General features: G+C 40.1%; 1 protein-coding gene across 1 annotated transcript; it reads left to right on the forward strand.

The window, feature by feature from the left end:
• The first annotated feature begins 2889 nt into the window (after positions 1-2889).
• Positions 2890-26037, forward strand: NCR1 (natural cytotoxicity triggering receptor 1). Its single transcript, XM_074315860.1, has 12 exons — positions 2890-3175; positions 3299-3334; positions 7403-7687; positions 9694-9981; positions 12237-12412; positions 20267-20318; positions 20402-20437; positions 20609-20893; positions 22511-22789; positions 23030-23080; positions 23963-24010; positions 24138-26037. Exons 1-12 carry the CDS (start codon positions 3100-3102, stop codon positions 24323-24325), a joined length of 1800 nt encoding a protein of 599 aa, XP_074171961.1. The 5' UTR covers positions 2890-3099; the 3' UTR covers positions 24326-26037.
• The last annotated feature ends 210 nt before the right edge of the window (positions 26038-26247 follow it).

A 26247-nucleotide genomic window follows, 5' to 3' on the forward strand; every position in this document is an offset into this window, starting at 1 on the left:
AGGAGCACAAGTCTTGGTTTAAGCCCACCAAGTAATCTGCAGGTTGGTCTCTGCTGTACCAAAGAGTCCTCTGCGAATTGTGCAGGCAGAGCCGGTCACCTGGTGCCCAGAGTGACCTTGGGACTGCAGATTTAGCTGAGTGGGGCTATGAGGTCTGGATGGTAGCTTCTACAAAGTCAGTGCAGTTTCTGCTCTTGCCTGCACATATGCGCACTGAGAGCAACACAGCCAGCTCTGTGCCCAGGTATCCTGAATCTTAGGGCACTTCTTCCATGGGTGTGTGTGTGTGTGTGTGTGTGTGTGTGTGTGTGTGTAAAGCGTGAGATTTCTGAGCTGCTGAAAGCCCTGAGCTGCCTCTGCCACCTGCTGCTGACCCCTGGGAGTGTCTGCATTTGTAGTTGCCCTGTCGTAGGCAGGACAGAAAGGGTGGGGGCTGGGGATGGAGGAGTCTTCTCTCTCCCAGCCCAGCAGTGTCACACTCTTCCCAGCCTCTTCCCTGTCACAGCAGCTGTAAACCGGGTCCTCACAGATCCTGAGCACTAAGGCTCCTCTGTAATCTGACACTATTCCTCAGTTCAGGGGCCAGCTTGAGTCCCTGGAAGGGCGGGGGTAGAATTGGGAGAGTGGGGGGAGGGGCCCAGGTATGGTGTTTACGTCTTTGTCTGACCTAGAGCCCAGCTGGAGGTCTCAGCTGAGATTACTGCCTCAAAGTCTGGATATATGGCTCTCTCAGCAGGAGCCCAACTCCTGGCTCTTGTGTTCTCTATTCTGTCCTGGGACCCCCTGCATCTCTGCAGCCTAGGATACAGGCCACATCTCCACTCTGCTCCCTTCCCTCTTCCCCTGCTCGCCCAGTTTGCCCACCTTCAAGTAATCCTCGTCTGAGTCTCTTAGCTGTTCTGTGTGATGAGTAGAGAGTCCTTATCTATAGGGTTATAGATGTTCAATTTGTGGTAAGATCTGGAGGAGAACTCAAGAAGACCACCTCGATGTCACCAAAATTACATAGGCTTCAAGTGTACAATTCTGTAATGCATCATCTATATATCGTATTGCGGGTTACCACCCAGAGTCACATAAATGTGAATAGATAATTTTCAACACAGGAGCCAAAAACATACAATGGAGGAAAGACAGCCTCTTCAATAAATGATGCCTGGAGAATTGGACAGCCACATGCAAAAGAATGAAACTGGACTGCTATCTGTCACCATGTACCAAAATTACTCAAAATGGATCAAAGACCTAAACATAAGACCTGAAACAATAAACGGCATAGAAGAAAACATAGGTACTAAACTTATGGAGCTTCGGTTCAAAGAGCTTTTTATGAATTTGACCTCAAAGGCAAAGGAAGTAAAAGCTAAAATAAATGAATGGGACTATATCAAACTGAAAAGTTTCTGCACAGCAAAAATCACCCCAATAAATTTAATTTTTTAAAAGACCCAAGTTAAATTTTCACAAAATGCTATCACTAATGTGGGAGCTGATTCACCTTCCAATAGATAGGAGAGGCTCAGGACTACAAAATACTTGGTGTATTGGAATACAAGGTCACCAGGGGGTAGACAATGGGGGAAATGGGGAGATGGTGATCAAAGGGTACAAAATGAATAATTCTGGTGATCTAATGTATGGCACATTGAGCATAGTGAACAGTACTGTATTCTATATTTAAAAGTTGATAAGAGAGTAGGTCTTAAATGTCCTCACCACAAAAATGAAATGGTAATTATGTTATGTGATGGAGGTGTTGGCTAGGGCTACAATGGAAATCATTTTGCAGCATATAAGTGTATCAAATCAACACGTCACACACCTTAATCTTACCCAATGTTATATGTTAACTATATCTCAGTAAAGCTGGAAAAGGGGGCGATATATTGCAATGAAAATGAGATAGTCAATGAAAGTTTGATTTGAAATATTTGACTTCCCATACTTAAAGAAATGGTGATAGATGGGAGTCTAAAACCAAATTATCTATCTATCTAATGTACACTTTCTATCCATCCATCCATTGTTTATTGATGTAAATGTAGATATATAGATATAGGTGATAGAGATAGATACAGAGGTAGAGGTTCTTTCTGTAGAGATGATGAATAGCTCTGGAGAAAATGTCTCTACATTATGGCATGGAGATCATCCCCAGTGTAAGAGTGTACTGCCTGCCTGATCAAGTCCCAGTGGATATAGTCAGTCCATAAATTCCAGAGAGCACATATGGGTCCATACCAGGCAAGGTCACATGGCTTTTTTTTTTTAATTTAAATTTATTGGGGTGACAATTGTTATTAAAATTACATTGATTTCAGGTGTACAATTCTGTGTTATATCATCTATAAATCCCATTGTGTGTTCACCACCCAGAGTCAGTTCTCCTTCCATCACCATATATTTGATCCCCCTTACCCTCATCTCCCACCCCCCCAACCCCCTTACCCTCTGGTAACCACTAAACTATTTAACTGATGATCCAATGAAGAAAAATCTTTGTCTGTATAGCACCCATCTTACCTGTCCCAGGTCCTTCTTCTTGGATGTGAGATCTGGTCCAAAGAAAGATTTGAGCCCCCTTAGAAATTGGTGGAGGAAAGTACTTATTTCTGATCTGAAACATAAACAGGAAGATTGCTCTCCTCTTGGACTCTATCCAAGAGCTACTAAGTTAATTGGGAGTGAACCAATCCTTGTGGGGCAATAAATGTAGAAATTCTCTGATGTTAGGTTCTGACCTCATACTTCCTGTGGATCTTAATGTCTTGTGAGAGTCTGTCATCTGCTAATGTGTACTAACAAGAGGCACACTGGACTGAGGCTGTGTCAGAATTATGGCCCCCAGAGATACCACCCTCCTCTATCTCTGTGAGTCCTGAAATGAAAGTGGGTTAGAGAAGAAGATGGGGGAATCCCAAAGCAGTCAGGGTCCCTCTTAACATGAAGACACATTAATCTCCGTGGCTTTCAAGGAGATTCTGATCTCCTTACTGGAGAGATAATCTTTCTCCAGATATCTATAACCATGTCTATCCAAGTCCAAGCTAGCTTGTGGGGCTCACTTGTCAAGTTGACCTTGTGAGGTTCATTCAACTCATGCCATGCTCTCTGGGGATGCATGATGGTTCCAGAGCACCTACAAATGAGAGCTTCAGGGGCTTGAATCTAGAAGGTAAAACTAAAAGATGAGCCTCAGTGCTGTTTGTTGTGGGAGAAAAAATGCCATTATGTCGGGTGATTTATAATAGAGATTGGAAACTGAAGGATTGCTTTTTTATGACTCTCTCTCTTCTAGTGTTCTGTCTCATCCAGAAGATTCAGGCACAGGAAGGTAAGTGTTCCCCTAAATCTCCCCCAGTGCCCCTCTACCCTCATGGCAGCTCTGGGATAGAAGAGCTGGAGAGAGTCTAAAACCTAAATGAATTCCAATTTTATTCCCCATTCTAGTTGTCTCGGCTGTGTTCCCCTCGCATGATTTCTATCTCACTTTGGTATCTCCAAATCCCTCAAACTCATCATGCTCAGAGCTGGATTTAGCTTTTGCCTCTGTTAATCTGTCTGTCCATCAAAGATGTGTGTTACGGAATGTTCACAGCTACAATTGTGAGGAAGTTGGGAGCCATCTTTGATTGCCCAATATCCTTTCCTGTATTGCACATATTTGTTGTCACAGCCTAACTCTCCCCATTCTACCTATTTTGCTTCATTTAAAGGGATATTGCCAAAAAAAAAAAAAAAATATGACAAGAAAAAAAAATAAAATAAAAGTAAATAAATAAAGGGATACTGCCTTAGTCCAACCCTACTGCACAATCTGTGTATTTTTCAATACTACTATAGTACTAAACAGTAGGTAGTACTAAATTACTACTTTATATTCTGTCACCCCAACTACTGCCTTGGCCTTCTAATGGGTGTGACGCCATGTTCATCCATGTCTTCTCTCTTCCAGCTACTTCTAAAGACTGTAGCCTGAATTACTAGTGTCTTTAAAATACAAATATTTTATCTCCTTCCCCCCCCCCCTTTTTTGTCTTCTAATGATTTTATTTTATTTGTTTCAGGTGTGCAAAATAATGTAATAGTTAGACATTTATAGCCCTCACCAAATGATAACTTTTCTTTTTTTAATTATTTTATTAAATTTATTGGGGTGACAGCAGTTAATAAAATTATATAAGTTTCAAATGCACAATATTATAATATATTATCTGTATATTGTATTGTGTGCTCATCACCCAAAGTTTAGTCTCTTTCTGTCACCATATATTTGACCCGTTTTGTTCTCTAACCTCCTCCTACACCCCTTCCTCTCTGGTAACCACCATATTGTTGTCTGTGTCAAAGAGTTTGTTTGTTTGATTGTTTTGGTTTTTTTATTCATTTGTTGCTTTCTGTTTTATATCCCACATATGAGTGAGATCGTATGATTCTTCTCCTTTTCAGTCTAACTTATTTTGCTTATCATGATATCCTCAAGATCCACCCATGTTATTGAAAATGGCAGCATCCTATGGCTGAGTAATATTCCATTTTATATAAGTATCCCATGTTGTTTATCTGTTCATCCATCGAAGGACTCTTGGGTTGTTTCCATGTCTTGGCTATTGTGAATAATGCTACAATAAACATAGGGATACATATATCTTTATGAATAAGTGTTTTCTAAATTTTGGGGTAGGTAGACAGAAGGTTTATCTCCCTCTTAAAACTTCTTAGTAGTTTATCTTCAGATATACCTACTGACTTCCCTAGGTCCCCCAAGTCCTGCCCACCCTCGCTTGTGTCTGCTCCTCCAATACATCTTTCACTCTCCCTCTGAGTCTCTGCTTTTTAGTTTCTCCTTCACTCACTGCACTTTATTAACTCAAGGCCTTCTCCCATTGCCCCTTCAATCTGAAATGCTCCAAACCTGTCTGTCCACGTTGCCTAGGCAATTTCTACTCATCCTCATATATCAGCTGAACCTTCACCTCTGTTATCAGATCTCAGAGTTCTACACTTTTGTACTGCAGGTCACACCTCATCATCTATAGTCATATATTTGTGTATTTTTAAAATTAATATCTGACATTTCCTACATCATCCTTCCCTTAAAGGTATTAACCAGATCTATTTAGGTCAGTTTCTCAATTTCAGCACCAATGACATTTGGGGCTAGATAACCTTTTGTTCCGGGGGCTGTCCTGTGCATTGTGGGATGTTTAGCAGCATCTTTGCCCTCCAGCCACTAGATGCCAATTTTTCCTCCCATCTCAGTTGTGACCACAAAAAAATGCCCCTAGACATTGTCAAATTGTCCTCTGGAAGGCCAAATCACCCCATGTTGAGAACTACTGGTTTATATCATGAGAGTAGATACACATTGTGCCTAGGTTAATGGAAGCATCTCTCCATATATTTCGAAACAACAAATGCATAGATGTATTAGTGAATGAATTATAATGAATGTAAGAAAGTCCAGCAGGGTTTGTCTTGCTTGACAACAGCCCTCATGGGGACAGCAAACCCTTCTTATCCCCTTCACAGAGCTGCATTTGAGCACATTGCTATCAGGTCTAAAATAGATGATACACTTTGACAAATGGAACCAGCAGGTTTTGAGTGCCTCTCCCCCTGTTTGCTAGTTTCTGTATAGGGTTAAAGCTGACAGCAGAAGTCTTTTTTTCTTTTTTTTTCTTTTTTTTTTGCATTAAGATATTTATTTATTTATTTTACAGTCTTTTTTTCTTTTTTTAAATTAGTTTCAGGTATACAAAACAATGTAATAGTTAGACATTTACATCCCTCACAAAGTGGTAACCCCCCGCCCCAATCTACTACCCCTCTGACATTGTATATAGCTGTTACAATTCCATTGACTCTATTCCCTATGCTGTACTCCACATCTCATGACTATATATACATACATATATATATACATATATATATTCAACTACAATTTTATATATATATATATATATATATATATATATATATATATATATGTAGCAGAAGTCTTCAAATGCAAAATTACTTTCTCAAAGCCACTCAGCATGTATGGATTGGTGCCAATGAGCTAACCAGCACCTTCTTATATCCCCCAATCCTTTCTAAATGCCTTTCTGTCCTAAATCCTGCTCTTGGGGCTGTTTTATTGCCAAGTTCCAGCCTCCTGGCTTTCTCTCACAGAAGTAATCATCAAAGTCAACAGACACTTGTGTTAGCTTTCCGTCACATTGCATTCTCTAACTGCTTCAGGATGGAGAGCTCTCCCCATCTGCAGAGGAGACAGCACAGAATCTGGGTGAGATATCCCTAGTTTCCAAACCAGGTTTAACCACTCTTCAATTTGTGGTCTTGAGCAATTGGCATCATTTCTCCAAGTTTCAGCACCCTCACTTCAGAGTGAAGAGCAGAACTGAGTGTTGATAATAATTACCGTAACAAACAAAACACTAAGCAAACTTTACGGCCAACTATGAATTGCTAGGGGCTGAGAGGTGGGTAGAATAAGGTGTGACTGCTTAATGTGTATGGGGGGATAAAAATGGAACCAGATAGGCTGCACAATATTGTGAATGTACTAAATACCACTAAAACATACACTTTAAAAATGGTTAATTTTATGTTATGTGAATTTCACCTCGATAATATTTCACGTCAATAATATATATTATTACTGAGGTGAGATTTGGTTCCTCAAAGAGCTCTTCATTTCCTTAAAAGCTAAACATATGAGCCAGGAATTCCACTCCTATGTATATAACCAAAGAAATTGAAAGTAAGGACTCAAACAGAAATACGTACACCCATGTTCATAGCAGTATTGTTCACAATAGCCAAAAGGTCAAAACAACCCAAGTTTCCATTGACATGAATGGATAAATAAAATGTGGTCCATTCATACAATGGAATATTATTCAGCCATTAAAAGGAAGGACATTCCTGCACACACTGCAACATAGATGGACCTTGAGGACATTATGCTTAGTGAAATACACCAGGCATAGGAAGACAAATATTATATTATTTCCCTGATGTAAGTTACCTAAAACAGGCAAATGCATAGAGACAGAAAGTAGATCAGAGGTTACGAGAGGCTGAGGGAAGAGGGAGTGAGGAGTTACTGCTTAACGGTTATAGGGTTTCTGTTTTGAGTCATGATGATGGTAATAGTTAAACAATATGGTGAATGCAATTAATGCCACTGAGTTGTGCACTGAAACATGGCTAAAATTGTAAATTTTATGTACATATATTTTCTGAATTAGAAAATAACCCCCGGAAAAAAACATTTTAAAAGGAAGTAATTACAGGTCCTTCGCACATTTATTTATTTGTGTCCCCCCCCACAGAGAAGGAAAGAAGTACAGGTTCCCTATGGCAGGCCGACTGTCTGGGCTCTGTTTTCTTCCAGGGGAACTTCCCATTCCTAAAATATCTGCTGTGCCCAGTTCTGTGATTCCCTGGAATGCGTCTGTGAAGATTCAGTGCTCTGGAATACCTGAATCTTACTTGTATCAACTGGAGATCCTGGAAAACTCCACATCCACAGTGGTGGAGAAGAGATGGGGATTTCAGGAGGTGGCTGAATTCATCATTAAGCGCATGGATACAAACACTGCAGGGCGTTATCAATGCCAATATAGGAAAACACTCAACTGGTCAAAGCACAGTGAAGCCCTGGAGCTGGTGGTGACAGGTGAGGAGATGGCCAAGGCCCCCAGCCCTTGGGCATTTTTTTCTTCTTATTTTTTCATAGACTTGGTTTTTTACAACAGTTACAGATTTACAGGAAAATTGAGAAGATATGGCAGAGAGTTCCTTTATAGCCAGCACCTAACTTCCCCCATTGTTAACATCTTCCATCCATATGGTAGATTCCTTACCGTTAATAAACTAAAGTTGATATATTATCATCAGCTAAAGTCTGTAGTTTATTTGAATTTCCTTAGTTTTCACTTAATGTCTTTCATCTATTCCAAGATACCATCCCGTGTTGTATTTAGTTGTCCTCTCTTCTTGGGTTCCTCCTCCTGTGGAAGTTTCTCAGGCTTTCCTTGTTTTTGACAACCTTAGCAGTTTTGAGGAGCATTGGTCAGATATGTTTTTGGATGCCCCACTATTGGAAGTTGTTTGATGTTTTACCTATGACAAGACAGGAGCTATGGGTTATTCTGAGGAAGACCACAGAGTCACGATGCCATTTTCACACATCACATCAAGAGTACGTACCACATAAATGAATATGGCTGTTGATATTGACGTTGAGCACCTGGCTGGGATAGTGTTCATCAGGTTTCTCCAGTGCAAAGTTATTCTTGCTCCCACCTACACTTTCTAAATTGAAGTAAATCACTATTTGCAGCCCATACCTAAGGAATGGGGAGCTATGCTGCCCCTGCCTGGGTCCGGTCCTTAGTTTTAAGCTCTGTTCTCAAGGTAGCCTGGACCCTGTGTTTCTAGAAGGATGCACCCTGGAATTCCAGGTCCTTCTATGCCTGATGACATTATTCTTACACAATTTCACCTCCTTCAGTCCCTGACTTAGCTTCTCAAACTCTCAGGATACCATTCCCCCTTTTCCCCAATGTATGGTTTGTGATACTGTGATTTACATTAAGAAACATATATTTGTCTTTGTCCAGTTCCTGGCACAAAGCTCCTAAAACCCTTGGACCTTCCTAAGTGATAAGATGATAAAGGTGTCTTGATATTCCTAACAAACCCCTTTTCAACCACACCTTAGTTTATATTAATGAGTTTATTTTGGAAAGCACACCTAACAGTGCCAGGGGAACCAACCATGCGATTGAAGGGTTGTAACTTTCAGTCCCACTCTCCAACCTCCTGAGAGAGGAGAGGGGCTGGAGGTTGAGTTCAGTTGCCAATAGCCAATGATTTAATCAATCTCGACTCTTAATGAAGCCTCCATAAAAACCCAAAAGAATGAGATTCAGAGAGCTTCTGGGTTGGTGAACACATAAAGACTGGAAATAGTGGCACATCTGGAGAGAGCATGGACGCTCCACACGCTTTCCCCATACCTTCCCCATGCATCTCTTCCATCTGGCTATTTCTGAGTTATATTCTTTTAAAGTACACCTGAAACTAATAAAAAAAATTTTTAATTAAAAGAAACCAGTGTTCTAGTAAGTAACATGATTCCTAAGTTCTGTAAGCCACTCTAGCAAATAAACTGAACCCAAGGTGGGAACCTCTGATGTATAGCTGGTCAGTGAGAAGCACAGACAACAACCTGGACGTGAGACGGGCAGTAGGGAGCTGTCCTGTGGGACTCAGCCCTTACCCTGTGGTATCTGACACTGTCTCTAGGGAGATAGTGTCCGAAGTGCGTTCAACTGTGGGACACACAGCTAGTGTCCCACAATTACTTGGTGGTGGTGTGGGCACATTGTCAGTGGAAACAGAATCATATGTCTCTTCTGGTTTTAGAGACCAGATCTCTATCTCTCATCTGTCTTACATCTAAGCTCTGAGGGCTGCTTGTTTGCCTGGCTCTGTCTGCAATAGTTTGGGACAGAGTATGGGTCCTGTGGTAATGAAAGGGAATGTTTCCAGCTCCCGTTCCTGTGCAGCAGGAAATGCAGCATCTTTTCTTCTCTTAGCATGGATCCATCATAAGTTGCAAGGATAAAGAGAAAGGGGAATAAAATCTTGCTAATATCTCACTCTCTTCTCTTTTAGGCTTGTATGAGAAACCCTTTCTCTCCACTGATCAGGGCCTTGTGATGATGCCAGGACAGAATATTTCCCTCCAGTGTGGTTCAGCACACATCCCACTTGATAGATTTGTATTGACCAAGGAAGGAGAAGCTTCCTTGCCACAGCACCAAACTGGAGAACACCAAGGCAATTTCACTCTGGGTCCTGTGAACCTCAGCTTCTCAGGGAACTACAGGTGCTATGGTTGGCACAGTGGCAGCCCTTACGTGTGGTCAGCCCCCAGTGATGCCCTGGAGCTTGTGGTCACAGGTAGGTACACCCCGCCCCGCTCTATGTCCTCCTTCTCTGGGCTCCAATTTGCTGTCCAGAGCCTTGGCATCAGGCAGGAATAGGAAGAGAGGCACTGAGAATGAACAGTGGGGCAGTAGAAAATCATTACTCAGAGGACTGTGAAGGAAGGAGCACTTCTCACCTACACTACATTTGACTTTCAGATCCTCTTCTAGAGTTCTCCAGACAGTGTCCTTTGAAACACATGATCTGTGGATAAAAAAGAAGCCCAATTCAGAATCAAGTCTGTTGATAAAGAGAGGCCCACATTCAGAATCACATGAAGGGGTGTTATTGAGACAATAGATATTTGACACATCTGTAGACTGACCCACCTCTTTTTCAAATGCTTAGTTGTAACTGGAAATCCTTAACCTAACCTAAAACACATCCTAGAATCCACTCTGAGTGACTGAGTGGGAATTTATGGCTCATGCGAAAGACTCTTTTTTTTTTTTTTTTGCTGGTAAAGATCTACTTTTTTATATTAATCTTTATTAAATCTATTGGGGTGACATTTGTTAGTAAAATTATATAGGTTTCAAATGTACAATTCTATAATACATCATCCATATAGTGTATTGTGTATTCATCACCCAGAGTCAGTTCTCTTTAAAACTCTGTCATAAGCCCCATTTTTATTGGTTAGTACAAAAGTAATTGCGGTTTAAAAGGTTAAAAGCAATTGCAAAAAACACAAGTACTTTTTCACCAACCTAATATATTGTTAGTGTACATTATTCTGCTCAGGAGGAGGAAACACGAGTTAGAGCAGATGGAAGCAGGGAAACCACATTCATCTCTCATGGCTGCTTTGTCCAGTCATTCCACAAGCTAAAAACATGTGATAGCCATGGCACTGTAAGATCATATAGGTTAGAAAGGTCTTTTCTAACTAATGGTGTATGGACAATTGGGCATCCATGGGGGAGGAGTGAAAATATTAGCTTTTTCCTTTAGAGTAATCATGGTATCTTATTTTCGAAACCATCTCCTATCTTAGTGTCAAGATGATCTATCATGTCTTTAAACTCAAAATATTTTGTATCTTGCAATTAGGAATTAATTTGGAATTTCAAGTCCATTTGGAATTGACTTCTCTATTTTTAACAGGAGAAAGTTACTAGGATTTTTTTTTAATTAAACTTTATTGGGGTGACAATTGTTAGTAAAGTTACATAGATTTCAGGTGTACAATTCTGTATTACATCATCTATAAATCCCATTGTGTGTTCACCACCCAGAGTCAGAAGTTACTAGGATTTTTGAGCATTATAATTTCACAATATTTTATTATATACTTGAGAGGAAGAAAATCCTATGTAGTCCATATAACAAATGAAGAAATTTTTTAAAGATTCAGAGATCAGCATTGTCTAGTAAAAGGTCACATTATAGGAGAGACTAATTTTATTTAAGTTTACCTGAAAATTTTCTCCTACCTGCTTCCCAGATACCAACAATGTTGTAATACCCTTTGTCTTGTCTGAGAGAGGAACACAAATTGTTGTGTGGAGTGAAGAAGGTGTAGAAGAGACAATTTAGGGTTCCAGATATATAGAGGTGCATGATTAGACATTCAGCGAAATCACTACATGAGGAAGGAATAAAAAGTAAACACAACCTCCCCATAACCACCTCTTTCCCTATTTATAAGACTCCCCTGGGAACCAGTTTCCCACCCATGGACCCAAGCTTACAGACCAAGAATGTCACTCACGAATGCATGAGTTCTTTGAGGAAGGGGTCCCAGTGTAAACACAAATAGATAAGTGAGCTCCCATCTCAGGGCTCCGGGGTTGGTGTTAAATGGAACATGATAAATGATGGTTCATCCCTTTTTTACATTAGTTTCAGTTGTACAAAGCAATGTAATAGTTAGACATTTACACCCCTCACAATGTGATAACCCACCCCCAATCTACTACCTCACTGACATTGTATATAGCTGTTACAATTCCATTGACTATATGCCCTATGCTGTACTTTACATTCCATGAATGAATATATATATATATATTTCAATATTATTCTACTTCAGCCTCAGGTGTATAGCACAGTGGCCAGGCATCTACACAGTCTATGAAGTGATGCCCCTGATACGTCCAGTGCCCATCTGGCACCCTGCATCGTCTTTACAACACTGTTGATTATATTCCCCATACTGTATTTTATATCCCTGTGACTATATTGTGACTAATTCTTTGTACATCCCTTTTTAATTATGTCTCTAGATACCATGAACCAAGGTTACACGGTGGAGAATTTGATCCGAATGGGAGTGGCAGGGCTGATCCTCGTGGCTCTCTTGGCCATACTGGCTGAAAGTTGGCACAGCCATAAGGTTCCAAACAAAGCACACTTAGAAGACTTACCTGAACTGACCTCAAGTACACAGAAATGTCAGACAGAATAGACCTTTGGACTACCCGCTAATGACTACCAGGTAGACACTTGGTGCTGCAAGTGGAAATGAATCAGCACTTGTGAGGTCCTGCAAAGCTGCTTGGAGAACACAAGGGAGAAAGAGGCACTAAGAAGCTTGGATCCATTTTCAGGCCGATCAAATGGTATTTTCTTGTATGGATCTGATATATTTGCACCCCACCTTCCTGGATGTTGGTGATAAAACGCTCACTATAGCCTTGGTTTAACTCACTTATTGTGACAAAAAATATTGCAAAGCATTCTCAATTCTCCTTGCAGACTGTTTTTCACCCTCCTCTATATGAGTTGTGGCTCATAACTTCAGTTTGTCTTGACTTCATCAGCAAAACCAAATCTCCTTACATCCTCCTTTATAAGACCTTAGTGTCTAGAATTCCATTAATTATTAATACTAATAATAAATTAATTATTAATACTGTTTGCTAAACACACCATATATTCCATGACATGTGTGCGTCTAGTTTCCCTACACTAAAACTTGTGTAGTAACACAAGCTTTCACCATTGTTAAGGAGAACTGACTCTGGGTGGTGAACACACAATGCAATATATAGATGATGTATTACAGAATTGTACACCTGAAACCTATGAAACTTTACTAACAATTGTCACCCCAATAAACTTTTTTTTAATTAAAGTTTATTGGGGTGACAATTGTTACTAAAGTTACATAGATTTCAGGTGTACAATTCTGTATTATATCATCTATAAATCATATTTTTAAAAAAAAAAAAAAGAATTGTACATTTGAAGCCTATATAACTTTACTAACAAATGTCCCCAATAAATTTTTTTTCAATAAATTTAATAAAAATTCATTTTAAAAAAGAAGACTTTCTTTTTCTAGTTCTTTAAGGTGTAACATGAGGTTATTTATTTGGGAATTTTCTTGTTTCTTGAGATAGGCCTGTAATGAGATAAATTTCCCTCTTAAAACTGCTTTCGCTGCATCCCAAAAATTTTGGTAGGATGTATTTTCATTGTCATTTGTTTCTATGTATCTTTTGGTCACCCCAATAAATTTAATTTTAAAAAAAAATCAGCTTTGCAATCCCCATCAAAATCCCAATGGCATATTTTAAAGAAATAGAACAAAAAATCATCAGATTTGTTTGGAACCACAAAAGACCCCGAATAGCCAAAGCAATCTTAAGAAAAAAGAACTACAATGGAGGTATCACACTTCCTGACTTTGGCTTGTACTACAGGGCTACAATAATCAAAACAGCATGGTATTGGCAGAAAAACAGACACATAGACCAATGGAATAGAATTGAGAACCCAGAAATAAAACCACATAAATATGGACAGATAATTTTTGACAAAGAAGCTAAAAACATACAATGGAGCAAAGACAGCCTCTTCAATAAATGGTGCTGGGAGAATTGGATAGCCACGTGCAAAAGAATGAAACTGGACTGCTATTTGTCACCATGTACCAAAGTTAATTCAAAATGGATCAAAGACTTAAGCATAAGACCTGACACAATAAACTGCATAGAAGAAAACATAGGTACTAAACTTATGGACCTTGGGTTCAAAGAGCATTTTATGAACTTGACTCCAAAGGCAATGGAAGTAAAAGCTAAAATAAACGAATGGGACTATATGAAACTTAAAAGCTTCTGCACAGCAAAAGAACCCATTGACAAAATAAAGAGGCCACCAACTGAATGGGAGAAGATTTTTGCAAACAGTGCCTCCGATAAGGGGCTAGTATCCAGAATATACAAGGAATTCATGCAACTCAACAACAAAAAAACAAACAACCCAATTGAAAAATGGGCAGAGGACTTGAAGAGACATTTCTCCAAAGAGGACATACAAATGGCAAATAGACATATGAAAAAATGCTCAACATCACTAATCATCAGAGAAATGCAAATCAAAACCACAATGAGATATCACCTCACCCCAGTCAGAATGGCTATCATCAACAAGACAAATAATAACAAATGTTGGAGAGGCTGTGGAGAAAAAGGAACCCTCATACTCTGTTGGTGGGAATGCAGACTGGTGCAGCCGTTATGGAAGGCAGTGTGGAGATTCCTCAAAGAATTACGAATAGAATTGCCATATGACCCAGCAATCCCTCTTCTGGGTATCTACCCAAAAAATCTGAAAACATTTAGAGATAAAGACACGTGTGCTCCAATGTTCATTGCAGCTTTGTTTACGGTAGCCAAGACATGGAAACAACCAAAATGTCCTTCGATAGATGAATGGATAAAGAAGTTGTGGTATATATACACAATGGAATACTATTCGGCAGTAAGAAAAGATGATATAGGAACATTTGTGACAACATGGATGGATCTTGAGAGAGTAATGCTGAGCGAAACAAGTCAGACAGAAAAAGCAGAGAACCATGTGATTTCACTGATATGTGGTATATAAACCAAGAACAACAAAAGAACAAGACAAACAAATGAGAAACAGAAACTCATAGACACAGACAATAGTTTAGTGGTTGCCAGAGGGTAACGGGGGCGGGGGGTGGGGGGTGGGAGATGAGGGTAAGGGGGATCGAATATATGGTGATGGAAAGAGAACTGACTCTGGGTGGTGAACACACAATGGGATTTATAGATGATGTAATACAGAATTGTACACCTGAAATCTATGTAATTTTACTAACAATTGTCACCCCAATAAATTTAATTAAAATAAAAATAAATAAATAAATTAAAAAAATCAGCTTTCTCTTTTGAAACCTCTAAAAAAAAAAAAAAAGAAGAAGAAGAAGACTTTCCTGTTCTTATGAAACTGACACATTTCAAAATGTCACATGCCTCCTCCGATGCAAAACACAGTTGACTCTTGAACAGCACGGATTTGAACGGTGTGGGTCCACTTATATGCAGGTTTTTTTCAATAATACTGTAAATATATTTTCTCTTCCTTATGATTTTTTAACATTTTCTTTTCTCTGGCTTACTTTATTGTAAGAGTACAGTATATAATACATATAACATATAAAACATGTGTTAATTCACACTTTATGCTATTGGTAAAGCTTCCAGTCAACAGTAGGCTATTAGTAAAATTTGGGGGGATTCAAAAGTTATACATAAATTTCGTTCAATGCTCAATCGTAGATAGACTTATGAAACAAGTGTCTCCTTTGGGGTTTCTCGGCACTTTGAGCTACTTAATCTATTGGTTCATTTTTTGTGATATTCATCACAAGTTCTAGAAAACATAAAATATTGGATTTATTTATTGAAATTATTAATAAATAAGTTAATGGAGGAAATGTTAGTGATTGGACCAGAAAAACCAACTGGAAATGCCACAATTTCAGAGGAGGGCTAATAAGAGACTTTACGTCATATCCAAGATTTGGACCAGAGAGATGCAATTGGGAAGAATAAGAATAGCTTCACATATGTGATTTTTGTCAAGGCAGGTCCTTGTTTGGAAAAGGGTTCTGAGAATAAAAAATGCCTTCACTCCTATAAAAATAATTTATTGTCCTGTTACTATTGTGACAAGAAGCCACCAGAGCCTGTTGTTTTTAACCCATCATTAATGGCCACTCCCTTCAGTGAAAATGCCTTGGCGACTCAATCAGCTCTTTGCTTCTAAATGTTGGCCAGTCAGAAACAGTTTCACTCCAATAAACACACCTGTGAGTGACAACCAATCAAAATAGTATTCCTCAGATAAACATGGGTTTATAGAGGATGTCAAACAGCAAGAGCCCCTAAAAATCCACATTTCCCCAAAGCCTGATATAGGCTTTGCTCAGAGACACCATGTCTGGCTAGCAAAACTCTCCCTTGCTAAAGTACAAAAAAAACAAAAAAAAACACTTGGCTTTGCCTTTGTAGTTCAGGCATTGAATAGTGAGTGCATTTGCCTTTGACAGTTGGTATATTGGCTTGATTTAGGTTAAATATAAGATTTGACTTATGGGAAAAGGGTGGGGGGTTAATAATCCATGACCGTCAGTTCTATGTTAGGCTTCATGCCGATCATTTCGTTTATATGAATATACTGCAACCCAGTGAGTTTCATTGGAATCAAGCCACGTGATCCATGAGCAAACAGGCTCAGAAATGATATGATTTGGATAATGATACAAACATATAAATACCTAGTTTCAATTTGGGATGATGAAAAAGTTCTGGAAATGGATGGTGGTGAACTCCTTAATGCCACTGAACTTTACACTTTAAAATGGTTAAAACAAAACTCTATGCCCATTAAATAACAACTACTTGGGGGGGGTGTATAGAATATAATTTTGCAAGATGAAAATGTTTTGGAGATCTACCTCACAACAATGTGGTGTCCTTTGCACTACTGAACTACACACTTCAAGTGGCAAAGATGGTAAATTTTGTGTGTTTTATAAAACAATTTAAAAGCCTTTAAAATTATTAGAATGATAAATGTTATAATATATTATATATATTTTACTACAGTTTGTAAAAGTTATTTGTGGTCTGTAGATAAAAGTAGATTAGTGGTTGCCTATGCCTAGGAGAGTGAGGGGGAAATGGCAGTAACTGCTAGTGGGTGTTGGGTTTATTTTGGGGGATGATGAAAGTTCTAAAATTAAATTGTGGTGATCATTGGGCAACTAACTCTGTGAATATACTAAAAACCATTGAATTACACACTTTAAATGGGTAAATTGTATCATATGTAAATTATATCTCAATAAAGTTGAGTTTTAAAAATGAATAAATTATTTGTAACATCCTTCGTATCACTTAGTCACTAATTGGTTGAGCCATGACTTGAAATCCATCATCTCAAACGTGGCTTACAGTCTGTGTATGAAGATAGTCCCAGGAAGACAGGTATGAACTTAAGGTAGAAACTGGAGCTGTACTAAGTAGATACAGAAGACGCCATTAGAAACCAGAGACAAACTTAGTGAGGACACATGGTATAATTGACCTTGGTGTGTGGTGTCCAGGTAACACACTCCAGGATTGGAAGTGATCGCCCAACACTTCTAATTAGCTGGATAAAACATGGCACTGATTTAGTTTCTCTGTGCCTCAGTTCCTTGTCTACAAACAGGTGGAATACATGCTATCAATTTCATCAGATTATCATGGAGATTCGGTGAATTAATGATGGCAAACCCTGCAGAACAGTACCTAACATATAAGTTTCCAGTCCAGTTAACACAAACATGCCTCTAAAGATGATTCTATCTTCAGGTCTTCAAACAGTGCTGGAATCAATTTTTCCACTCTGAGTGGCCCTGTGCACCCAAGGTCTATGTTGATGAGTTAAGTAGGAAAAAAAGGGGGGGGGGATCATTAATATTATGTGATGATGGGGCAGTGCTGTCCCCATTTGCACACTAACTTCAAGAGTTACTATAAAGCTACAATAATCAAGACAGAGTGGTGTTCTAAAAGGAATAGACAAATAAATTAATGGAACTGAATAGAAAGCTCAGTAACAGACCCACAAAATATAGTCAACTGATTTTTGACAAAGAAGCAAAGGCAACACAGTGGAGCAAAGATAGTTTCTTCAAATAGTGCTAGAACAACTGGACATCAATGTGCAAAAAAAATTAATCTAAAACACAGATCTTACACCCTTCACAAAAATTGACTCAAAATGGATCGTAGACATAAACTCGAAACAAAAACTATAAAGCTCCTAGAAAATGAGAACTTTCTCACCATTCCAGAACTATTTACTGATCCTGGTCAGTTTATTTCAAAGGACAACTAGCCCTCTCTTGACCAAAGGACCTACTCACTAGTAACCTTAACTTCATGCTATGGATGAAGTTTATGCTGCCAATGATGAGAAATTACAATATTTTATGGCAGAGGAGGAAAACAAGATGCCCTCGTTGTCCAGAGAGATCTTTCTCATCTACAGATGAACTTGCCCATCATCTCCTTCACAGTAGCTACCCCTGCCTCCTTCCCCCATGCTCTAGTATCTAAATGCTTCTGCAGGCCGAGTGTGATATTTAAAAAAAGAAGAAGAAAAGAAAAGAAAAGAAAAGAAAAAAAAGCACATAACCAGTTTTTTCACATGCCTGGGCTGTGTCTGCTCTCTACATATGTGGTTAACATGGAAACTCTTTTCTGATAGGTATCCCTGGGTCCTCACCCACTACTTCCTCTGCTCCCCTCAAGGTGAAAGTCCCCAAATCACCCAAAACAGAAAATTAGCTAGAAGAAGCACTCAAGTTTATCTTTGGTGAGTTCTACATCGGAGAAGCCCAACATTGGAAGACAAGACAGTAGCAATCCACCAGGTGACCCTTTTCACAGGGAGAGCAGAGCTTCTGGTTTGGGGTCAGAATCTGCCTAGGAGTTGGATCTCCAAGCTACCATCTCAATCAAAAGTGAACATCTTGATTCAGTTGTCTACCAATGGGCATTTTGGTTATTTCCGTGTCTTGGCTATTAACAAACAAGGTGAACATCTCACTTTAGCTTTTCTTTTCCAGGATAGTTTCTGAGCAAGATGTTATAGACACAGTGGGGTGATGTCTCCCCTCAAAATGTTATAAGGACATTTTGATGGAGATTGTCCAGATAGAATAGATGGATATTGACTGGGTAGAGAAAGGAAATTCTGGAATTTGGAGCTAAGAATTGAAGACAACAGAAAACAACGGAATCGAAATAATCCTGTCATTTGCAACAAAATGTATTAACGCAGAGGACATTATGTTAAATGACATAAGCCAGACACACAAGGACAAATACCACTGATGCCACTGTTTTATATTTTCATTAAGGTGTCGGTTACATGCATTTCTGAAAACTCATAGAACTGAACACCAAATGAGTGAATTTTACTGTATATAAATAAGAACAAAAATCGAAAATATTCAACAACATCAAGAATTAAGAACAAAAGCTAATAGATTGGGGAAGATTTTCTCATAGAATGTAAGGCAGAATACAAATTGCCATAACATTTCACTCTCAAAAATTGTTTAGAACCTTTGAAAAAAGAACAATGAATGCATTTTGAGTTTTAAAAATATATTAAAATATTTTATATTTATATTAAATATTTTAATATAAATTTAATGCTAATTTAAATTGTATTATATTTTAGTATTTAATTTCTCCTTTATAACAGACTTATGTAAGAAATGGAACGTTTTTTGCTTTAAAAATAGCATTTTATTGAAACTTTTTTTTAATTAAAGCTTATTGGGGTGACAATTGTTAGTATATTACATAGATTTCAGGTGTACAATTCTGTATTACATCATCTATACATCACATTGTGTGTTCACCACACAGAGTCACTTAGCCTTCCCTCACCGTTTATTTGATCCCTTTACAAATCTTTGAAGAAGACAGTTATCACTCCATCCTAATTAAACCAATTGCTTCACCCAGGCACACGCATGCTATACACAGAGGGGGCCAAGGTTACACATATTTTTAAAAATGGTTTTAAGGTTTCTGCTTGAATACTGCCTGTCATGCAGGGTGTCATGAGGGGTCTCAACTCCCACTCCCCACTGGAAACTGCTCTCTGGGACTCTGTCCCCACACTGCCCTATGCCTTCCCTGGGCATAATGTCCACGTTTCAAAATTTAGAAGTTGACCCAGAAATAAGTTTCAGGTGGGGCAGACAACTGTCCAAGGATCTGGTTAGACCTCAGATATGATCAGATGTGTCACGGAGACCATATCCTTTCCTTATGCCCCATGGTCAGAGGTGGAGGAAGCTGTGAACCTTCTTTTAAAACAAGTCAACATGAAAGCCCCATGGCAACTGGTCTGGGCTTCACTCACCACATCCTCTGCATCTCCATGGCTTGCTGGGTTCAGTCTCCACCCAGCTGCTCTACATTAGCCCAGCAGAATCTGTGCTATGCTTTCTACCCTCATTGCCCTTCTATGCCTCGGTGAGTCCATACATGGAAGGGAGATGGAATCCAGGGAGCTGGGTGTGGGTGAGGCAGTATGTCTCATTATTCCTGTCTTCCAGGTCTGTATCTGAGCCAGAGGATCAGCTCCCAGATGCGTGAGTCCTTCCTCTCAAGACTAACAGGCTCAGACTAAGTATCCACCTAAGAACAACTGAAGGAGAGGGCAGGGACTCTGGCTTATTAGGAGCACTGGAGGCCAGCAGCTGGGTGGAAATTAGGGTGGTGAGGGCCTTTATCTTGAACTTCAGTCTCTGATTCCCTTCCAGAGTTTCTCTCAAAACCTATCATCTGGGCCAAGCCCAATTTCATGATCCCAAGTGGAATGCCGGTGATCATCTGGTGCCAGGGGACTCACAAGGCCATTGAGTATGAACTGCATTTTGAGGGACACCTTTCTGCCTCAGAGACCCCAAACCCACCTGGAATGACAAACAAAGTCAACTTCTCCATCCAGACCATGACTTCACACACTGCAGGGCAATACAAGTGCCTGTATCGAAGTGGGGAGCACTGGTCAGAGCCTAGTGACCCTCTGGATCTGGTGTTAACAGGTAACTGTCCCATTTTCTAGTCATATCCTTAGCCTGAATCTTGGAGAGGGTCACCACTTATTAATCTCCTTTAGTCTCTCCCAAGCCTCACTCAGACACTGTTGTCTTTTTTTCGGGGGAGAGGGGTTGATCACTTCCTACAGAGGTTATCCATTGAGAGTTATCTCTATGCCCTAGGAGTAGATTTGTCTTAGGTTTGGTTCTTTAGGTAAGAAATTCTGAAATAGATGTTTGTGGAGGGGTTGGGGGATCTACTGGGGAATGCACTCAAAAAACAGCACCTGTGATGGATGAGGGAAATAGGTTGGGAAAGTCAAGTTGGACTGTGACACTTCATCTGAACCTGGCCAAGGAAATGTGGAACTCTAGACTTGAGATAGCCCTTCAGTGTAGTCACAAAATGAGGCTATGGGCTCTGTACCTCTCCCCCAGCGTCAACCAGTGATTGGACAAGAACCACCCCTAGGGAGGTTCCAGACAAATGTCTTTGCTCTTGTGGCACTAATATTCTAGCAGAAGGAGACAGACTATGAGTCAAAGTCAGGATACATAAATCAATTAGATAGCACATGAGGAGGAAATGGCAGCATGGAAAAAGAAAAAATAGAATGGGGTATAAGTGATTGGGAGGGAGGGTAATCTTGGGTTCATTTCAGATGAAGGATGTTCTCAAACTTAAGCAAATATGGAATCACCTGGAGGGCTTGTAAAAATACGGATGGCTTTAGTACACCCATATTTATGGACGTACTGTTCACAATCGCCAAAAGGTAGAAACAACCCAAGTGTCTATCAACAAATGAAGGGATAAACAAAATGTGGTCTATCCATACAATGGGTTATTATTCAGCCTTAAAAAGGAAAAAAATTCTGACACATGGTACAGATGGGTGAACCTTGAGGACATTATGTTCAGTGAAATAAGCCAGTCACAAAAGAACAAATACTGTATTGTTCCATGCATATGTGGTATGCGTTACCTAGAACAATTAAATTCATAAAGATAGAAAGTAGAATGGTGACTGTCAGAAACTGAGGGGAGAGGGAATAGGAAGTTATTGTTTAATGGGGACAGAGTTTCAGTTTTGCAAGATGAGAAGTGTTCTGTGGATGGAAGGTTGTGGTGATTGTACAACAAAGAGAATATACTTAATACAGAATGTACTTAACATCATTGAACTGTACACTTAAAATGGTTAAGATGGTAAATTTTATGTTACATGTATTTTACAAAAATTAAAAAATAATAAATTTTTACAACATTGATGGCTGCCCTACCCCCTGAGTCCCTGATGCAGTGGGCCTGGGGTGGAGCCTGAGAATTTGCATTTCTAACAGTCTTCTAGCTGATGTCTCTGGTCCCAAGACCAAATTCTGAGGACCATTGATGTAGGACAATTCCCAGAGAGAGATTCATATTAACACCTTTGATAGCTACAGAAGTGTCTCAGTCTTGAAGGGAGAGATCTTGAAGGGTGCACCCATGACCAAGACAAATTTAGGAAATAGAAGAGACTGAGATTCTGGGGAGTTATATCCCAGTCTTAGGGAGGGGAATGGGAAATATAGCAGGCAGGATAAATATGCTTTTTACCTACCAGCCACCTTCTCTCACAGGAATGTATGACAAGCCCACCCTCTCAGTTCATCCTGGGGCTGAGGTGATCTCAGGAGAGAATGTGACCTTTTACTGTCGTCTAGAGACTGCAACAAGCACGTTCTTCCTGATCAAGGAGGGAAGATCCAGCCGCCCACAGCACAAATATGGGAATATTCAGGCAGACTTCTATATGGGCCCTGTGACCACAGCCCACAGAGGAACATACAGGTGTTTTGGTTCTTATAACAACCATCTATGGTCTTTCCCCAGTGAGCCTGTGACGCTCCTGGTCACAGGTGAGGAAACCCCCAATTTTCCCCATGTCCTCTCTGGAACCCCAAGTGAACCCCAACCAGTGATGAGGGACAAGTGGGAAGATGTAGAGAGGACACCTCCCACCAATGCCCTTGTTCACATCCAGTTCCTAGAGACCCTATTGATTGTTCATGAGGAAGAACACCAGAGAGAGAGGGAGAGGGAGACAGAATAGGTGAGAAAACCAAAGCTCTTACTTTTTTCCTTGTCCCCATTGTCAGGAGATGTTGGGAACACCAGCCTTGCATCCACAGAGCAGCCCTCTTCTCCTGGTGAGTAATTGGTATTTATAAACTTGGGGGAGGAATCAAAGTCTCCCAGTGACACTAAAAAAACATGGTATTCATTCAAAATATCTGTTGAGTGCACAACATATGCCATGACCTATAGCTCTATCAGTCAACCAGAGAGATACCCTTGCTCCTGTGGCACTAGTATTCTAGCTGGAGAAGACAAACCGTGAGTCAAAGTCAGGATACATTAATCAATTAGATAGCTCATGAAGAAGAAGAAATTGTGGTATGGAAAAAGACAAAGTAGAACAAGCAGGGTTAAGGCTTCTGGGAGGACAGGCAGCCATATTCAATAGAGTTGTTTGAGTTGGCTATGTAGAGCAGGAGGCATCTGGGCAAATACCTGAAAGAGTTGAGGGTGTTAGTCCTGTGGCTATCTAGAGAAAGAAGTTCCCAGAAAGAGGGAGTGGCCACTGCAAGAGGATGGCCAGTGTGATAAAAGAACAGCAAGAAGGCCAGTGGGGCTGAATATGGTGTCAGAGAGATGATGGTAAGGATGGCATGGGGCTAGGGCAACTCACTTAGGACCATGAAGAAAATGGTGAGACTGAATTTTACTGTGTGTGAGGAAGAAATTATGTCAATTGACTTAACAAGCAAAATTGAGGCTCAGGTAGAAGATATACCTGGCACGAAGACACACTTATTGGTCCTAGTGCTGACTTCTTCCTCAGGTTCATCTGCCTTTTGACTCCTCCACTCTACCTGCCAGATGAAGCCACTAGGTCCTGGAGTGTAGGGTGGGAACCTTGAAAAGCAATAGAATGTCATGGGGTGTATCCAAGGGGAGAGGCTGTGATGGAAGAGGCCCACCCACACCATCTCTTTTCCTCACTTCTCCATTTTCCTTATTATCTGCAGACTCTTGGAAACCCTCCTTGTTAACCACAAAGATGGAATTCCAGACAGGTAAGCAAGCAGCTGGGGGATGTAGGGTCAAAAGGAAGGAACTTGGAAAGGATTATGATCTGAAAAAGGAAAAGAGGGTGAGGAAGTGTTCATGTGTGCCCACCAATGGTCACTGTTCTGATCCCAGATCTTGCCCTCTGGGATCACACTTCCCAGAATCTCCTTCGGATTAGTCTCGCTTTCCTGGTCCTGGTGGCTGCTGTGTATCTCCTGGCTAAAGACTGGCTTTGCAAGAAGAGGACTCCAGAGGGAGCCGACAGGGCTTCCAGTCAGGAATGCAGAAGTTTCAGAACACAAAGATCCTTGGACGAATGACCAAAAGATGCAGTGGTCATCTCTGAAAGTTCATCTTGACCTTGGTAGAGTTGAAAGCTCACCCTGACTTTGGGCTGTGTGATCCCTGTTATATCCATAGAGGAGACAGTCAGTGCAGGACAACGGCATGGAGTTTGCTGAACCATCCTGAAGGAGACAGGAGGGGAATGAAGATGCTAAACTTCTTCTGCAATCAGATCCCACTGTCTCGTCTAGGCTCTAAGTATATTTGTCCCTGCTTGCCACAAACCAAATGTTTAACCGCTCCGTTCTTCCCTGAAAACATCTTCTTTAACACCAAGGCCACGGGACTATTCCCTTCCTACTTTGCTCTTTACCCCTATTTCTTCTTTGCTCTCTCTGCAGATGTCATTCAAAGTACTTACCAACCAGTACAGAACAGGCATTTATTAAATGGAACAGGACTCAGACAGGCAACAGCCAGTCAATGGAGATGAAGGCAGTAAACAGTGCTCCTAATTGTGCCGTGGCTGCAGCTCAGCCACACCCCAACTTCCTCTACCCTGTTCACCACAGGATTCCATCTTCAGTCCATTATCCATACCTTGCCTTGTTCTTCAGGGCTTTTAGTAGATATCATCTCCTCCGAGAGCATTTCCTAAATCCTTCAGCTTGACTTATGATACCACTTTTATGCTCCCAAAGCACTTGAACCCCACTACTGCATATATATCCATCTTCCTGTCTCTACCCTGAACTCATGTGAATTAAATCAATGTCAGATGTAATGGCTGTGTTCACAGTTCCCACTATGAAGAGAGTTCTCAAGAAATGTATGTTTAATCAGTGGATATATAAATGGGGCTGGAGTACAGCTTAGAGCTTGACACTGTTGAGTATGTCCTTGATATGCTGTCTAGGCACCATAAGTCCTTTCCTCCTTGAAAAATTCTACTTGATCAACCCATTAACATACCCATTATATGGGTCCCAGCCGCCCCCCCCAATATTCTGGTCAAATTCATTCTCTATATTTGAATTTTCTGTTAAATATCGCAGAATAAATAATTACAACCTTAAAGGGATAGGTTAAATTCATTCTCTGAATCTGAGTTTTCTGTTAAATATCAGAGAAAAATAATTCCAACCTCAAAGGGATAACATACAGATTTAATGAGGAAGAATACCAAGAAACCAGCATAAGCTCTGACATACATAAGTTACTCAAGGCATAGTAAGCATGATATTTCACAATAGTATAGGGAATTGATAACTTTACCAATTATTACCTCATTACAAGTGGACCCAATACTGAATTTTTTGCTTTCCATTCTTCATCTACCAGGTAGTCTAAGATCCAAGAATTTCTAAATTAATATAAATTTATAGTCTTCTTCATCTCAAAATGAGATGGATTTGTTTGCAGTGGGTTCATGACATTCCAAGTTTTTCATATTGTAATTTATGGCAAGAAACCTAGAGTTTCAAGGAAAACATGTATTAGGTAAAAGCATTTTAGGTCTCAAGACATAGATGCATGGGCTTCACCTGGGCAGAGGAACCACCTCAGAGGAATGGAAGGGTCTTCACCTCCCCCATGGCCCCACTGTTCTTACCAGCTCAAGTCAAAACCTTCCAAAACTGGTCAACAGGGCAAAGCTGAATGGTTACGTATTGCATTATTCTTTTTAAAATGTTGAACATGGCTTTTATTCCAGACGGCAAAATGAAGGATAAGGAAGAAGGAAGGAAAGAAGGGAGGGAGGGATGGAGGGAGGGAGGGAGGGAGGGAGGAAAGAAGGAGCCAACTTTTATAAAAATTTCTCAGATTTCCTTCCATCACCATATATTGGATCCCTTTTGGAGAACTGACTCTGGGTGGTGAACACACAATGTATTATATAGGTGATGTATTACAGAATTGCACACCTGAAACCTATGTAACTTTACTAACATTGTCA

The sequence above is a fragment of the Rhinolophus sinicus genome, linkage group LG11 (assembly GCF_036562045.2).
Source record: "Rhinolophus sinicus isolate RSC01 linkage group LG11, ASM3656204v1, whole genome shotgun sequence".
Lineage (NCBI taxonomy): Eukaryota > Metazoa > Chordata > Mammalia > Chiroptera > Rhinolophidae > Rhinolophus > Rhinolophus sinicus.

Bases quoted from the DNA above. Each gene is read 5' to 3' on its own strand.
- NCR1 (XM_074315860.1), top strand. From the start codon at position 3,100: ATGCCATGCTCTCTGGGGATGCATGATGGTTCCAGAGCACCTACAAAT. The intron at 7,688-9,693 runs GTGAGGAGATGG...CTTCTCTTTTAG, and splicing joins CCTGGAGCTGGTGGTGACAG to GCTTGTATGAGAAACCCTTT. The intron at 20,438-20,608 runs GTGAGTCCTTCC...ATTCCCTTCCAG, and splicing joins GAGGATCAGCTCCCAGATGC to AGTTTCTCTCAAAACCTATC.